We start from the raw sequence: 17,835 nt of genomic DNA on the forward strand, positions 1-17,835 counted from the left end.
ATAAAATATTTTAAATTTCTTTTAAAAAAGATGTGTAGCCAAACAAGACAGACAGTGCAGCTTAGCTTACATAGGAAATTAACACAAAGGAAAAACAAAGAAAGGAAAAACAAACCCAAATATTAGATTGAGATCACTAGAAAACTGATGAAAATTGGTACATATGAAAGCAATAATAATATTTTTTACTCTTAACAGAAAGGGAGAAAGCAGCACAATGGGGCAGGAGAGATGGCTTAGTGGTTAAGACGCTTGCCTGCAAAACCAAAGGACTCAGGTTCGACAAAGGACTCAGGTTCAATTCCCCAGGACCTGCATAAGCCGGATGCACAAGGTAGCACATGCATCTGGAATTCATTTGCAGTGGCTGAAGGCCCTGGCATGCCCACCCTCTTTCTCTGTCTCTCTGCTTCTGTCTTTCTCAAATAAATAAAAAGAAAACAGCACATTGGGGTCTTTAAGATACCACATAAGGTGATAAATCTAATCACAGGTATATGAGTATTTTATAATAGCAAATTAAGGTGTAGAAAAAGAGAAAATAAGTCAGTGTGGTGGTGCCTTAAATCCCATCACTCGGAAGGCAGAGGTAGGAGGATTGCTGTGAGTTCAAGGCCACTTTGAGACTACATGATGAATTCCAGGTTAGCGTGAGGTAGAGCAAGATCCGACCTGGAAAAGATAAAAGAAAAAATATTTAAAAAGAAAAAAAGACACAAAATGGCCTGGATGTTCACGACCTCACAGTGCCTGATACCACCTACACAAGACCATCATAAGAGGAGGAAAAGATCATGACATCAAAATAAAAGAGAGACTGATTGAGATGGGGAGGAGATATGATGGAGAATGGAGTTTCAAAGGGGAAAGGGTGGGGTGAGGGAAGGTATTACCATGGGATATTTTTTAAAATCATATAAGTTGTTTAAAAAAAATTGAAAAAAAGGAAAGAAGAAACCAAATAAATAAATGAAAAAAAGAAAGAAAATACTTTAGATATCATAGACAACAGTCAAAAACATTGAGGATTAAGGCCATTTTAAATGTATCTCATTATACAACAACATTTGTTTAAATCACTAGAAGAAAGACACAGAACAAAATAAACAGATATTTTCATGGAGGAGTTTTAAAATGGTTTAAAGGAGAAAGAATGATATAAAATAATGTGATAAGTCTATGCTCAAACATATCTCATATCAAAAAATGCAAATGGGTTTAAGACACCTATTAAAAAGTGGCAGATTGGATTGCAAAGCAAAATTGAACTCTGGGCTATTTACTTTTACCCTGAACAAAGTGATGCATAAATGTGAACAATAAAAAGATGGGCAGTAGTACAATTAGGCAAATGCAAATAAAAGGAGAGCAGGTGTCACCATCAACAAGGTTGAATCCAGGTCAAAATCATTAAGCAAGTCAAAGAAACACACTTTAAATGATAAAGGATCTTTTTTCCAATGAAGATACTGCAGTTATGAATATGCAACAAAGAAAATAGTACCAATATTTGAAAAACAAAGACACAATAATGATCGTGGCAGCAGATGAGAGTCCATGAAAGGTGAAATAAAAATGTGAGTAAAGCCTGCCAGTAATCTACCTATCACAAGTAAGAAGGGAAAGTGGGGTTTCTGTTTTGTTTTGTTTTAATTTTTAAAATCTTTTATTTTTATTTATTCATTTGACAGAAAAAGGGGAAGAGAAAGAGCGAATGAATGTACGTGCCAGCCACTGCAAATGAACTCCTGACGTGTGTGCCCTCTTGTGCATCTGGCTAACATGGGTCCTGGGGAATCAAACTTAGGTCCTTTGGCTTTGCAGACAAATGCCTTAACCACTAAGCCATCCCTCCAGCCCTTGTTTTGGTTTTTTGAGGTAGGGTCTCACTCTAACCCAGGTTGACCTGGAATCCACTATGTAGCCTCAGGGTGGCCACAAACTCATGGCAATACTCCTACCTTTGCCTCGCAAGTGGGAATAGAGTTTTAATATGGCTGGTGCCAAAGAATGAACTTCCCCTCAAGGACCCACAGACTGTTCAAACTGATGGTACATTAGGGGACACAGACACACACGAGGCTGGGCATGGTGATACATACCGTTAATCCCTCCACTGGGGATTCAGAGGTAGGAGGATCTCTGAGAGTTTGAGGCCACCCTGGAACTACAGAGTAAGTTCCCAGATAGCCTGTGTTAGAGTAAGACCCTACCTTAGAAAAATATACTTTTTATTATACTAGGGGAGCAAGGAAAAGCTAGGACTCTACTTGGTGAACTTGGAAGTAGGATCATCCTAAGTTGATATCTAGTGTACCTTTGAAAAGTCACTTCTAAAAAAAAAAGTCCAGGTATGGTTGTGTATGCCTTTAGTCCCAGCACTTGGGAAGTAGAGGTAGGAGGATTGCTGTGAGTTCAGGGCCTCCCTGAGACTACATAGTGAGTTCCAGGTCAGCCTGGGCTACAGCGAGACCCTACCTCAAAAGAAAGGAAAAAGAAAAGAAAGAAAAAAATCAAATGCTAGCCATGCAGTAGATAACTAGATAGACCCTCTTTTAAGCTCTTCATCTATGTTAATTTACTTCATCCTAGCATCAGTTCTTAAAAGCATCTAGATTATTATTCTCATTTTGCAGATGGGGAAACTGAGACACAGAATGCTTAAGTCATTTGTGCCAAGCTCAGAGGTGGCGCTAATAAGTAGCTGAGATGGAATTAGCCCAGGCAGTCTGGTTTCCACTCTGCTCTTAACCACAAGGCCAAAGACACTCTTCAGTAAACTCAACAGCAGAACAAGTGGTTATGTATTTTAGTCACCATTCTATAAAGTCAAAGCTAACAGCGAAGCCAAAAGACCAGGCTGGAGAATTGGGTCAGTGGTTAAGGGCGCTTACTTGCAAAGCCTGAAGACTGGGTCCAGTTCCCCACCACTCACAGAAAGCCAGACGTACAAAATGGAGGGCTGGCACTTGCCATCTCTCTATCTCAAATAAATATATTAAAAATATTTTTAGGGCTGGAGAGATGGCTTAGCGGTTAAGCATTTGCCTGTGAAGCCCAAGGACTCCAGTTCCAGGCTTGATCCCCAGGACCGTTAGCCAGATGCACAAGGGGGTGCACATGCCTTTAATCCCAGCACTTGGGAGGCAGAGATAGGAGGATCACTGTGAGTTTGAGGCCACACTGAGAACTAGAGTGAGACTACCTCAAAAACAAACAAACAAACAACAACTACAAAAAAAAAAAAAAAAAAACACGGGCTGGAGAGATGGCTTAGCAGTTAAAGCATTTGCCTACAAAGCCTAAGGACCCAGGTTCGATTCCCCAGTACCCACATATGTCAGCTGCACAAGGTGGTACATGTCTGGAGTTCATTTGCAGTGGCTAGATACCCTGGTGTGCCTATTCTCTATCTGTCTCTCTGTCAAATAAATATTAAGGAAAAAAAAAACAAAAAAGCAAGTTAACATGTCAAAACAGACTTTCCTGTTTGTTATGTTAGGGATCCCAAAACTTTTAAAAAATATTTATTTTATTTTATTTTTTTGGAGGTAGGGTTTCACTCTAGCTCAGGCTTACCTGGAATTTACCATGTAATCTCAGGGTGGCCTCGAACTCAAAGCAATCCTACCTCTGCCTCCCAAGTGCTGGGATTAAAGGCCTGCGCCACCATGCCTGGCTAAAATATTTTATTGTTTGTTTATTTGTTTATTTATTTATTTCACTTATTATTATATTATTTTTCCAGGCAGGGTCTCACTCACAATAGCTCAGGCTGACCTGGAATTCATTATGTAGTCTCAGGGTGGCCTTGAATTTATGGCCATCCTCCTACCTCTGCCTCCTGTGTGTTGGAATTAAAGGTGTGTGCCACCATGCCCAGCTTCTTATTTATTTGACAGAGAAAGGGAGAGAGAGAAAGAGAATGGACACACCAGGGCCTCCAGCCACTGCAAATGAACTCCAGACACTTGTGCCTCCTTGTGCATCTGACTAATGTGGGTCCTGGGGAATCGAACCTCATCCTTTGGCTTTGCAAGCAAACGCCTTAACTGCTAAGCCATCCCTCCAGACCCCAAAACTTAAAAAAAAAAAACCAAACATTTATTTTGTTTTATTTATTTCAGAGATAGAAGGAGGTAGGTAGGGAGAGAGAGAATGGGCACTCCAGGGCCTTCAGCTGCTGAAAAGGAACTCCAGACACATGAGCTACCTTATGGATTTGGCTTACATGGGTCCTGGAAAATCCAACCTGTGGCCTTTGGCTTTGCAGGCAAGTGCCTTAACTACTAAGCCAACTCTCCAGCCCCCCACCTCATGTTCTTAAAATAAAAGCCATTTTATCCAGCCAAAGAAACAATCAAAAAATGACAAGTAACTAGACAAAATAAAATTCTTAGCTTTATATAAAAGAAAATGTCTATGCTGGGCGTGGTGGCACACGCCTTTAATCCCCATACTCAGGCAACTGGCATAGGAGGATCACCTTGAGTTCGAGGCCACCCTGAAATTACATAGTAAATTCCAGGTCAGCCTGGGATAGAGTGAGACCCTACCTTGAAAAACCAAAAAAAAAAAAAAAAAAAAAAAAAAAAGGCTGGAAAGATAGCTCAGTGATTAAAGGCACTTGTTTACAAAGCCTGATGGCCTGTGTTCAACTCCTCAGTACCCACATAAAGCAAGCTGTACAAAGTGGCCCATGTAGCAGGGCGTGGTGGCACACGCCTTTAATCCTAGCATTTGTGAGGCAGAGGTAGGAGGATCACTGTGAGTTCAAGGCAATCCTGAGACTACATAGTAACCTTGGACTAGACTGAAACTCTACCTTAAAACAAAACAAAACAAAACAAAAACAAAGTAGCCCCATGTATCTGGAGTTTGTGTTTGCAGTAACAGGAGGCCATGACATGCCCATTCTCTCTCTCAAATAAATATTTTTTAAAAAGATAGGACTGGAGTGATAGCTCAGTGGCTAAAGGTGCTTGCTTGCAAAGCCTAATGGCCTGGGTTTGATTCCCCAATATTTGTGTAAAGCCAGATGCATAAAGTGGTGCATACTTCTGAATGCTGGGACTAAAGGTGTGAGCCACCACTCTGGCGATATGCCTACTTCTCAAGTTTGTTTGCAGTAGTAAGAGGCCCTGGGGTGCCCACTCTTTTTCTCTCTCTCCTTGCAAATAATATATAAAAATAATAAAAACAAGTTTTTAAGATGGGGATTAATAGGAAAGAAAGGTGTTAATGGGAAGGGGAGAAGGATAAGAGGAAAACTGGGAATAAAGTCAAAATGTATTATGTACATGTGTGAAAATGTCAAAATCTGAAAAAAAAATCAAGAAAAATGAAAATAAAGAGTAAAGCAACCAATAAAAGAAGTTATAAAACCATGTGTTGGGCATGGTGACATAAGCCTTAAACCCAGTACTTGGAAGGTAGGAGGATCACTGTGAGTTGGAGGCCAGCCTGGGATGACAGCAAGTTCCAGGTCATTCTGAGTTATAGTGAGACCTTATGTTGAAAAAGAAAATCAAAAACACCATTGAAAGCCGGGCATGGTGGCACATACCTTTAATCCTAGCACTCGGGAGGCAGAGGTACGAGGATTGCCGTGAGTTCAAGGCCACCCTGAGACTACATAGTGAATTCCAGGTCAGCATGAGACCCTACCTCGAAGAAAAAAAAAAAAAAAACCACCATTGAGGGGCTAAGGAGATGGCTCAGTAGCTAAAGGCACTTGCTTACAAAGCTTGCCTGCCCAAGTTCAATTCCCCATTACCCACATAAAGCCACTTGTAGGGCAGACTTGTTTGCAGTGGCAAGAGACACTGGTCTTAAAAAAGATGGAGCCCAGACAACTCTTCTGACCTTCACATGTGCCATGGCACACGCGCACGATAGCATATACACACACATACGCAAATAGATAAAAAATTTAAAAACACAATTTAAATAAGCATAAAGGCTCCACAAAGGAAAATAACATTTTTATTTTGGTTTTTGTTGTTGCTGATTGGTTTTTTGAGGTAGGATCTCACTCTAGCCCAGGCTGACCTGGAATTCACTGTGTAGTCTCAGGGTGGCCTCAAAGTCACAGCGATCCTCCTACCTCTACCTCCCGAATACTGGCATTAAAAGCATGTGCCACTACACCCAGCCACAAAGAAAACTTAATAAACTCTGAAATTGGTGAGTTTAAAAGTGGAAGCGACACAGCCAGGCATGGTAGCGCATGCCTTTAATCCCAACACCCTGGAGGCAGAGGTAAGAGGATCACCGTGAGTTTGAGGCCAGCCTGAGACTACATAGTGAATTTCAGGCTAGCCTGAGCTACAGCGAGAGCCTTCCTTGAAAAACCAAAAGAGAGAGAGAGAGAGAGAGAAGTAGAAGTGCAATAGACCTTGGCTAGCCAAAGTAATTGTGAACAGATAAATAAAGGTTGTGGTATCACCACAACTATGAGAGGCAGATCAACAGAACAGTAGATCCAGGTATAAACCTATGAACCTGCACAACTTCGGCCACTTGGGTTTTTTTTTTTGTTTGTTTGTTTTGTTTTTTTTCTTTTTCAAGATAGGGTCTCACTCTAGCCCAGGCTGACCTGGAATTTACTATATAGTCTCATGGTGGCCTCGAACTCATGGCGATCCTCTTACCTCTGCCTCCCGAGTGCTGGGATTAAAGGTGTGAGCCACTGCGCCTGGCCGCCACTTGATTTTTGACAAATCTGCAGAAATTACTCACTGGAGAAAAAAGTATGTCAAGCATAGCAACAATTACCACTATCAGAGAAGGTATAATTCCTTACAAGAGTCTCGAGATTTAGCCTATAGGGCTGGGAAGATGGCACTTGCATGTAAAGCTTGCCAGCCTATGTTCAGTTCCCCAGCATCCACATAAAGCCAAATGCCAAAAAAGTGCCATAAGCATCTGTCATTCTCTCAGTGACAAGAGACCCGGGTGCACAGATATACACATACCCACACACAAATAAAAAAAATACATTTTTTAAAAAAAAAGATTAAGCCTGCCGATGTTCCCTTACCAGGGACCCTAGCTGTTTCCTCACGCACCTTAACGCACTTGTAATTCTGCTCCACATGCGCATGGCCTTGTGGTTAACAGAGATGCTAGAGTATATGACTTGTGGAAGGTCAAGTCAACCTAGGCAGCTGTGAGGAGCTCACTGTCCGTGCTAGGGTGAGATTTCTGGTGATGTGGCTGCTTTGGGATCACTCACACCTCTATAAATAACCCATTGCCTATGCTCTGTAAGAAATCCCACTCAACTTACTGGTTTAACAAATTGAACTTTGGAGGAATTGTACCTTTGTCTGTTGTGGTACCCTAGTTAAAGGGAGTAGGCATCTGTTTATGTCTCAATGGCCTCTTTTAATTTTTTTATATTATATACATGTAAATATATTTTAGGCAGGCTCATGCCTTTATTTTATTTATTTATTTGCGAGTGAGCGAGCGAAGAGAGAGAGAGAGAAGAGGAAGAGAGAAAAAGAGAATGGGCGTGCCAGGGCCTCCAGCCACTGCAAATGAAGTCCAGACACATGTGCCCCCTTTGTGCATTTGGCTTATGTGGGCCCTGGGGAATCGAACTGGGGTCCTTAGGCTTCACAGACAAATGCCTTAACCACTAAGCCATTTCCACAGCCTTATTTTATTCTGTTTTATTTTTTGATTAGCGAGAGATAGATAGGAAAGAAAAAAGTGAGATAGAATGGGTGCACTAGGGCCTTCAGCCACTCAAACAAACTCTAGACACATGAGCCACCTGGTGCATCTGGCTTACATGCATATGGGGAATTGAACCTGGGTCCTTAGGCTTTGAAGGCAAGTAAGTACCTTGACCACTAACCCATCTCTCTAGCCCTGTGCTGGGGCTAGAGAGATGGCTAAACAGTTAAGGTGCTTGCTTGCAAAGCCTAAGGACTCAGTTTCCATTCCCATGTACCCATGTAAGCCAGTTGCACAAATTGGCACATGCATCTGGAGTTTGTTGCAATGGCTGATGTCCTGGCATACCCATTCTCTCTCTTTTTCTCTATCTGCCTCTTTCTGTCTCAAATAAATAAAATACCAAATGGTGCTAGGAAAATAAAATTAGATATCCACATGTAGAAGAATGAGACTAGATCACTATCTCTCATGCTGCACAAAAATCTATTCCAAATGGATCAAATACCCTAACATGAAGTCTGAAACTCATGCCTTTATTTTATTTATTTATTTATTTGTGAGTGAGCAAGCGAAGAGAGAGGAGGCAGAGAGAAAGAGAATGGGTGTGCCAGGGCCTCCAGCCACTTCAAATGAAGTCCAGACACATGCGCCCCCTTTGTGCATCTGGCTTATGTGGGTCCTGGGAAATCAAACTGGAAAACATAGGGGGCACACTTCAAGATATAGATCTAAGCCGGGCATAGTGGTACACACCTTTAATATCATCACTTGAGAGGCAGAGGTAGGAGGATCACCATGAGTTTGAGGCCACCCTAGGACTACATAGTGAATTCCAGGTCAGCCTGTGCCAGAGTGAGATCCTACCTCAAAAAAAACCAAAATAAATAAAAAGAGGATATGTACATTTGTGATTTTTAACAGATACTGCTGAACTGTCATATGCAGGTAGGGTCTCGCTCAAACCCAGGCTGACCTGGAATTCACTATGTAGTTCCAGACTGGCCTTAAACTCACAGTGATCCTCCTACCTCTGCCTCCCCAGTGCTGGGATTAAAGGCATGTACCACCACACCCAGCTTATTCCAGTTTTTTAAAATATTTATTTATTTGAGAGAGTGAGAGAAATAGGGAAAGAGAGAGAGAATGGGTGCACCAGGGCCTCTAGCCACTGCAAACAAACTCCAGACACATGCACCATCTTGTGCATCTGGCTTTACGTGGGTACTGGGGGATCAAATTCAGGTCCTTAGTCTTTTCAGGTAAGCACTTTAATCACTGAGCCATCTCTCCAACCTTGCTATTCCAGTTTTTGTCTACACCAAAAATAAAAGTGCTTGTGCAGGACAGGGAGGAGACCTTGGGAATACTGTTGTCTGGACATGACCTGGTCATTGCCCTCATGAACTCACAGCAGCTGTGGTTACCTGCACAAGAGAGGGCCAGTCCAGTCAACATTCTCCCAAGGATGGAGGAAGGCTCATGAGGCCCCACCCCTCCCTGAAGAGCCCAAGGCAATTAATGGCTGCTAGGAAAAGTGAGTCAGTCTCTTCAGAGGTGTAGCCGTACTGGTAAGAGGTGGGAAAGACAACTGGGCTTTGTGCCCACTAGGAATCGACTTGGCCCTCTTCCCTGCCTCTGAGGGCCCTTCCCCTCAACAAAAATGTAGGTCTGATTTTTCAAATTCTCACAGAACTACATAGATATATGTTCTCTACCCCTCCTTCCTAGCAAAACCACTTTCCCCCACCTGTTCAGGCTCTAACTGCACCTTTATTCAAATTCAGAGTTGCAATCAAGAGGGCCACATTAAAAAACAAAACCAAACAAACAAAAAAACGCCGGCATGGTGGTGCACGCCTTTAATCCCAGCACTTAGAAGGCAGAGGTAGGATGGCTTAGCGGTTAAGCGCTTGCCTGTGAAGCCTAAGAACCTGGGTTCGAGGCTTGATTCCCCAGGATCCACGTTAGCCAGATGCACAAGGGGTCGCATGCGTCTGGAGTTCGTTTGCAGTGGCTTGTAGGCCCTGCCGCGCCCATTCTGTCTGTTGCTCTCAAATAAATAAATAAAAATTTAAAAATTTTAAAAAAAGAAGGAAGAGGTAGGAGGATCACCATGTGTTCGAGGCCACCTTGAGACTACATAGTTAATTCCAGGTCAGCCTGAGCTAGGGTGAGACCCTACTTCCAAAAAAAAAAAAAAAAAGAGTAGAACAGAACAGAATTTAAGAAAATACCAGGTGCGGTGGCACATGCTGGTGCATCATGCTAATTCTGATCTAGGGTTGCTGGTGGGATGGGGAGGGCAGGGAGTGATTCCATTCATTACAATTCCTAGAGTCTTTGTGGGACAGGCGTCATTGGAACATTGTACAGCCTGATTTTACATGATCACAACTCCTTGGGGCATATGTAATTAAATTCATGAGTATCTTTTTTTCTGATTGAGACCTCAAAATTTTCAATTGAGTTTCAGGGAAAATAATGTTTGGGGGGAAAGGATGTTACTAGTATATCTGTCTACTATTAATCAAAATGCTATAAACTAATCTCAAAAAAAAAGTTGGGTCGGGGAAATGGTTTTTAGCAGTTAAGGCGTTTGCCTGTGAAGCCTAAAGACCCCCGTTCTGTTGACCAGGATCCACGTAAGCAGTGGCTGGAGGCCTGCTGTGCTCATTCTCTTTCTCTCTGCCTCTTCTTCTGTCTCTCTCAAATAAATAAATAATTAAATAAAAATATTTTTTAAAAAGTTGGGGAGGGCGTGGTGGTGTACTCCTTTAAGCTTATTGGAGATAGGATGATCGCTGTGAGTTTGAGGCCAGCTTGGGACTACATTGTGAATTCTAGGTCAGCCTGGGCTAGAGAGAGACCCTACCTTGAAACAAACAAACAAACAAACAAAAAAGCCAGGCGTGGTGGAGCACACCTTTAATCCCAGCACCCTACTTCGGAAAAACAAAGACAAACTTTAAATTGACTACTAGTCGGGAGTGGTGGCGCACGCCTTTAATCCCAGCACTTGGGAGGCAGAGGTAGGAGGATTCCCATGAGTTCGAGGCCACCCTGAGACTCCATAGTGAATTCCAGGTCAGCCTGGGCTAGAGTGAGACCCTACCTCGAAAAAAAAAAAAAAATCACTACTAATGTGTCAAAAGAAACATGGACTATACTAAAAGTTGAAAAACTTCATCCAGCCCTGAAGAATATGTCGCAGTGAAAACGATGGAGATAAAACATGGTGAGAAAGGGGAAACATAGTATTTTCTGGCCAGGAAGGACCTTCGAAATCAACTTTGCAACACTAAGAAAGGTGCAGGAGACAGCAACTATCCGCATGCATACGACGTCGCTGTGACTCAGCTTCAACAGCTCATCTGGTTAATACAATTAACAGGCTTCGGTTTCCTTGAGGATGTGGAAAGCGAGGAGACCGCAAATTCACTTTGTATTGGATAGATTAGAAGGGTTAGGAACTCTCATCCTTTAAAACCTGAATTCCAGTTAGTTTTCCACAGGTGCCCCCAAGGAGGCGTAATCCACCGTGGGCACCCTGGGATGGGTGACTTAGCAGTCTTCCCGACGTGTCCCCTAAGAACTAACACGCCGAGAGGAGGCAGGGTGCTGGTTGCACCGGTCCGGGCTTGAAGAGCGACCCTACGACGGCGGCGTTGGCGGGTTCAAATCCCAGCGACGGCGCCCGCCGAAGAAGAAGAGAGGCGAGCGTGGCGCGGTGGGGACAGAATCCCCTGGACAAGTCCGGCTCCTCTTCTCCCCCCCTCACACTTGGTATCTCGGGGAACATAGGGGCCTGCTCGGGGGGCTCTCTCCCTCCTCCCCGAGCACTCAGCTGACAACCCCTCCTCCCGGCGCAGACGTCCGGCGGGCGGCACCCGGCGCCATGACGAGGTCGGTGGCGGGCACATCGCGGCGCTCAGCCCCGCGGGAGAGTTGCGAGCGCGCCTCGGTTTCCGGGTGAGGATAGGAAATTACTCGGGAACAACCCCCCCACACACACACACACCCCACCCCCTCCCTCTCAGGAAAGGCGCAGACAGCGTCCCCGTTTCCAGGGAAACAGCCCTCTGCGCGACGTCACTTCCGCCGGCCTGTCTGGACTCCAGACTGTTGGGAGGAAAACTGAGCAACAGCCACGACTGTGGACGCGAGCGTGCGGCCCGTGCGCATGCGCCCGCTCCGCGGCCTGCTTCTATTTATGTGGGGGATCCAACATGGCGGCCGCGGCGACCCTGGCGATGGCCGTGGAGCCCATGAGAACGTCGTAGCGGGCGAGGGGACACGGACCACCGCACTCACGGTGGCGTCGGCGGAGACGGCTGAGGGCGGTGGAGGCCAGAAAAGCGACGGAGAGCACGAGGGAGGGCGGACCGACGGGCAGCGCGGCGTAGAAAGGAGCGCCGGCTCGGGCGAGAGCCGCGGGCCAGAACAGTGGGGATGGCGGAGCCGCGCCGAGTAGCGTTCATCAGCTTGTCACCGGTGAGGCGTCGCGAGGCCGAGTTCCCGGGCGCCGAGCGCGAGCCGGAGTACCCCCGCGAGCCCCCCCGGCTGGAGCCGGCTCGGGCGGAGCCGCCCGCCCCGCGGGAGAAGCCTCTCCCCCAGCGCGAGGTCAGCCGCGCCGAGCCGCCCATGTCGCTGCAGCGCGAGCCCCCGCGGCCCGAGCCGCCGCCGCCGCCGCCGCCGCCGCCGCCGCCGACCACAACCACCACCAGCACCATCACCACCACCACCACGACGCTGCCGCTCCCGCATCTGCCCCTGCAGCCGCTGCCCCCGCCGCGGGACTCGGCTGCCCGCACCGAGCCGCCGCCGCCGCCGCCGCGACCGCCCAAGGAGACGGTGCGCCTGGAGCTGGTGCTCAAGGACCCCACGGACGAGAGCTGCGTGGAGTTCAGTTATCCGGAGCTGCTGCTGTGCGGAGAACAACGGGTACAGAGGATCCCTCCCTCCTGCCCGCCCGCCCCAGACCCCGGGAGCCTCCGGACGCGCCGCCTCCCGTAGTTGGTTTGCACCTTCCGACGCGTCCCGGCCGCCCCGGGGGTGGAGTGCAGGGCAGGGCTTTGGGGGTGGATGGATGGGCGGGTGGGTGCGCTGTGCAGCTCGGTCTCCCCCCGGTGCGGCCGTGGCTCTTCTCCCTCCATCCCGCGCCCAGCCTGTTTGCTGGGCGCCCTCAGAAACCCCAGCTTCCCCCCCCCCATACCTCCCACTCCCCAACCCTCGTCCTCTCCGGTCTCCACTGTCAATCTGGAGGCCCCCGTGAGCCGGCTGGCTGGATGCTGCTTGTGCAGCTTCAGCTGTCCTTCCGGTAGAAAGGAAGGGAAAACCTTGGGGACCCCCCCACCACCACCCTCTGGTGTCATCCTTGTCTCCATCCTCATCCCTAACCATACAGGGCGCCAAGGCTGCTGAAATGGGTTTGCTAGCGGGTGGTGGTTCTCCCCCCCCCCTTCTTGAAGGGGATTTAACAGTAAATTAAAACATCTGCAGAAATCAAGGATTCCGTGTAAGGAAAGGAGAAGTGGCTATGTGATTACTCTTGGTGCTGGTATTGGCAAATATTTTGAGCTGTTTCTCTGTGTAGTTTATACGTATTGATTTTAAATGGCAAGGAATTTCTCCTGTTTTATTCCGTGCCTGTCCAGTTACATTATTTGAGTGGGGACCATTAGTTTGAGTGGGAGGCATTGTAATTTTTGGAGAATGATAGTGAAATGTTGGCTTTGAATTTTTAAAAACTTCTGAAAATACGTAGGTATTCCCTTTGATGGGTCTGGTGAACAATGGGGATTAGGACATTGGTTTGTCGGTGATGGTAATTTTTATTGTTGTGGGTTGTTGATCTTTAGAAGTGAGTTAGTAATGGAAATAGGAGAGGGAAGGAGAGAAAGAGCAGAGGATAGGTCATCCTCTTGTTAATTAGGCTGTTCTTTGGAGCAGGTCTAATGGATTCCAGAAGTCACTTATGTTGGTTTCATCCTAAACTATCATTGTTGGGAGGTGAATGACTCCAGAGGCAAAAAGGATCACATTGAACAGTGTTGCCAGATACGGGTCACTTTGTAGCTAGCTAATCTTTTGATGACTAGTTACAAGTATTGTATGGTCAAGTCGTTACTAAATGATTTCAAACAAAATGAATTAGGTGTTAAGAGACTGTTTTAGTCACTTTCATGTAACATTTTGTCCTGCAGACTCACTTTAGGGCCCTCTGTAAGTCCAATGCCATTTTTTTTCCCTATTGGATTGGAACATTTTTCAAAATTGTATTTGACCTGCTAATCTCAGTAGGTGTGCAGTTTTTGTAATGTTCATCAAAAATACTATGTAGCTGAGTATGGTAGTGCACATCCCTAATCCTAGCACCCTGGAGGCTGAAGCAGGAGGATGGCGAGTTCAGGGCCAGCCTAGGCTACATAGTGAGGCTGTGTCACACAAATAACAGCAGGGCATAGTGGCGCCGCTCTTTGATCCCAGCACTTGGGAGGCCGAGGTAGGAGGTTCAGTGTGAGTTTGAGGCCAGCCTGAGACTACATAGTGAATTACAGGCCTGTCTGAGCTAGAGCGAGACCCTACCTCAACCCCCCCCCCCCAAATAAATAAGTAAATAAAAATAGCCAGGCACGGTAGCACATGCCCTTAATCCCAGTACTCAGGATGCAGAGGATCACCTTGAGTTTGAGGCCACCCTGAGACCACATTGTGAATTCCAGGTCAGCCTGGGCTAGAGCAAGACCGTACCTTGAAAAACCAAAAATAAATAAGTAAATACCCGGAAACATCTTTGGGCAAAAATGCATGATACTGGCTAATACATGCTGAGTTCTAACTGTATGTTGGATGCAGTTATCAGTAGTATACATGCATTATTTGATTGAATCCTCAGAATTTGAGCTATAATCTTCTTACAAATTAGGCCAATACAGAATGGCTGTACCTAATTTTATCAGGACTTTTTTTTTTCTATTGTAGTACCAATGCTTAGGAAAATATCTTACAATTAACTCACATACTTTAAATTTAGAGGATGCTGAAGAAATGAAGTTAGTACTAATAAAAATAGACCTCTATTATTACTACCCTCCTTTATGCAGTAATGTTCATGCTATAATAAATTACAAGATAGGCATTTTAATTATAAAACAGGAGAGTTAGTGTCCGTCTCCCCCCCCCCCCCCAAGTAGAGGGTCTCATTCTAGCTCAGGCTGACCTGTAGTCCCAGTATAACCAGGATCTATCTCATAGCTGCCTCCAGAGTGCTGGGATTAAAGGTGTGTGCCACCACACCTGGCTGGGAGCTTTATTATTATCATCATTATTATTAATTTTTAAAAATTTGTTTAAGAGAGAGAGAGAATGGGTGCACCAGGGCCTCTAGCCACTGTAAATGAACTCCAGACACATACATCACCTTGTGCATCTTGCTTAATGTGGGTGCTGGGGAACTGAACCCCAGTCCTTAGGCTTTGTGGGGAAGCGCCTTAACCAGTGAGCCATCTCTCCAACCCTGAAGGTTTTTTATGTTTTAATTTTCAATTTAATTATAAATATAAAACCAGCAGTTAAAATGAGACTTTAATTCCCCCCCCCCCTCTAGTTAGGGTCTCCCTCTAGCTCAGGCTGACCAGGAATTCACTCTCTAGTCGCAGGGTGACCTGGAACTCACAGTGATACTCCTACCTCAGCCTCCCTAGTGCTGGGATTAAAGTATGTGCCACCACACCTGGCTAAAAGAACCTTTTTATTCACAGCCTCCATACATATAGACAGTATACCATGTTCATAGGCCCTTTCCACTACCCTCTTCTCCCTCTTGAGTTCCCACCTCTACTGAATCCCTTTACAACTAGTTACTTTTTTTTGTTGCTGACCTAGAATTTACTATGTAGTCTCAGGCTGGTCTTGAACTCACAGTGATCCTCTTTATCTCTGCCTCCCAAGTGCTGGGTTTAAAGGTGTGTGCCACCACATCCTGCTCTGTCTTCTATTTTGATGTCATCGTTTTTTATCCCTCCTGTTAAACAGGCCTTGTGTAAGTAGCATCAGCCACTGTGAGGTCATGGATACCATGGCCTCTTTGTATGTAGAAGACAGATTGCAAAGCACTCCTGTGGAGTCCATTGTGACACCCTAACTTTGCTAACTTGGTAACAAGAACTATTGCATAGTCATTTGGTGCTTCATGACAAAATCCGCTCTGAGAAATAGGTTGTTAGGCAGTGTGTCATTGTGCAAACATTGTAGAATGTACCTATAGTATCCTGGTTGGTATAAGCTACTGCAGGCTGTATGGTCTATTGTAGGTGTGCCCTGTTATTGACTAAAGCCTTGCATGGAGGTTGACTGAACTTTTATGTTCTAGAAGAAAGAGGGATAATAACTCGACTTAATTTTTGTGTTTACTCCATACGTACTATCACTTTAGGAGTTGCTTATCCAATTTTCCCACTGTCTATTTAACCATTTTTTTGTCATATTCCACAAAAATTTTGCTCTGTTTTATGCAGTGTACAGTTTTAGCAAAAATTTGCCAGGTTTTCTTGCAGTTACTCCCAGTTAATATAATTATTACCTAAGAAACTGTAGCTAATACCGATATAAGAAAAACTGTGAGCCGGGCGTGGTGGCGCACGCCTTTAATCCCAGCACTCAGGAGGCAGAGGTAGGAGGATTGCCATGAGTTCAAGGTCACCCTGAGATGACAGAGTTAATTCCGGGTCAGCCTGGACCAGAGTGAGACCCTACCTCGAAAAACCAAAAAAATAAAAAAGAAAAACATGGTTTCATGAAGCCTGGAAGAGAGACCAACTAGAAAGCAAAATGTGAACATGAGAATTAAATGGTGAATCCCCAGATTTCTCCTTGGTGAAGTGTTTTCTTTCCTTTTCTCCCATGCTGGATCAAACCCAGGACCTCATACATGTCAGGCAAACACTCTACCACTGACACTGAGCTGCTGCCCCAGCTCCCTCCTCTCCACTTTTCTGAATATGTGTGTGGGCACCTGGGGCATGTACTTGCATATGTGTGCATGTAGAGGCCAGAGGTGGATGCGGAAGTGTTTCTGTCGGCTCTCTACCCTGTGTACTGGGAAAGGGGATATAAGTGAATCCAGAGCTAGCCGATTTGGCTAGTCTAGCTAGCCAGCTTGCCCTGGGGATCCACCTCTCTGTCTCCCAAGTGCTGGGATTATAGACATGTACAACTAAGTACTCCTGGCAGTGACATGAGTGCTGACCATCTGAACTTGTGTCCTCATTTTTGCCCAGCAAGCACTACTCTATTGACTGACCCATATCCCCAGCCTCTTCCCCTTTTTGAAACAGGGTCTTTTAAGCTACTCAGTCCAGTCTTGAACTCACTTTGTAGCCCAGACTGGCTTTGAACTAGGTCTTCCTCCCCTGTCTCACCTTCTCCAGTAGCAGGGATAACAGCCTGCACCACCAGGCCTTTTACTGATTTATTTTAGAGATGTTACAATATTTTAAAAATAAGTTAAATTAATTCAATATTGTAATTGAACAGTGTACCATGTAGCAGGTTGAGTAAAAGAGGGGAATAAAAGATATCTTGAGCTATTTATCATTGAACAAGATTGTAGCGCCAGGATCTGGGAAGATAGCTTGGTGGTTAATGGTGCTTGTTTGCAAAGCTTGCTGGCTTGGGTTCAATTCCCAAGCCACCCACGTAAGCCAGGAATGTTCCAGTAAATAAAAAAAGATTGTAACACCACATCCCAAAGTTAGATGTGTAGCTGTTAAAAAGTATTACTGTAAACAGGATGCGGTGGCGCACACCTTTAATCCCAGGACTTGGGAGGTAGAGGTAGGCGGATTGCTGTGAGTTCGAGGCCACCCTGAGACTCCATAGTGAATTCCAGGTCACCTGGGCTACAGTGAGGCCCTACCTTGAAAAACCAAAAAAAAAAAAAAAAAAAAGTATTACTGTGGCCAGGTGTGGTAGTGCACACCTTTAATCTCAACAATAGGGAGGCAGAGAGAAGAGGATCACCGTGAGTTCAAAGCCACCTTTAGACTACACAGTTAATTCCAGGTTAGCCTGAGCTAGAGTGAGACTCAACCTTGGGCAACAAAATGAAATATAAACAAACAAGAAGTATTATTGTGATCAGGTACA

The 17,835-nt window shown here is 45.3% G+C and overlaps 1 protein-coding gene across 6 annotated transcripts in view; it reads left to right on the plus strand.

The window, feature by feature from the left end:
• Nucleotides 1–12,118: 12,118 nt before the first annotated feature.
• Ubn2 (ubinuclein 2) overlaps nt 12,119–17,835 on the plus strand; it is a 108,516-nt gene continuing 102,799 nt past the window's right edge. For all 6 annotated transcript variants that reach the window (XM_045159943.1, XM_045159946.1, XM_045159944.1 and 3 more), the window contains exon 1: nt 12,119–12,630. In XM_045159943.1, the coding sequence (XP_045015878.1) occupies nt 12,139–12,630 (492 nt within the window). In that variant the 5' untranslated portion in view covers nt 12,119–12,138. The remainder of the gene's footprint in view (nt 12,631–17,835) is intronic.

This window comes from Jaculus jaculus, chromosome 10, assembly GCF_020740685.1.
Source record: "Jaculus jaculus isolate mJacJac1 chromosome 10, mJacJac1.mat.Y.cur, whole genome shotgun sequence".
Classification (NCBI taxonomy): Eukaryota; Metazoa; Chordata; class Mammalia; order Rodentia; family Dipodidae; genus Jaculus; species Jaculus jaculus.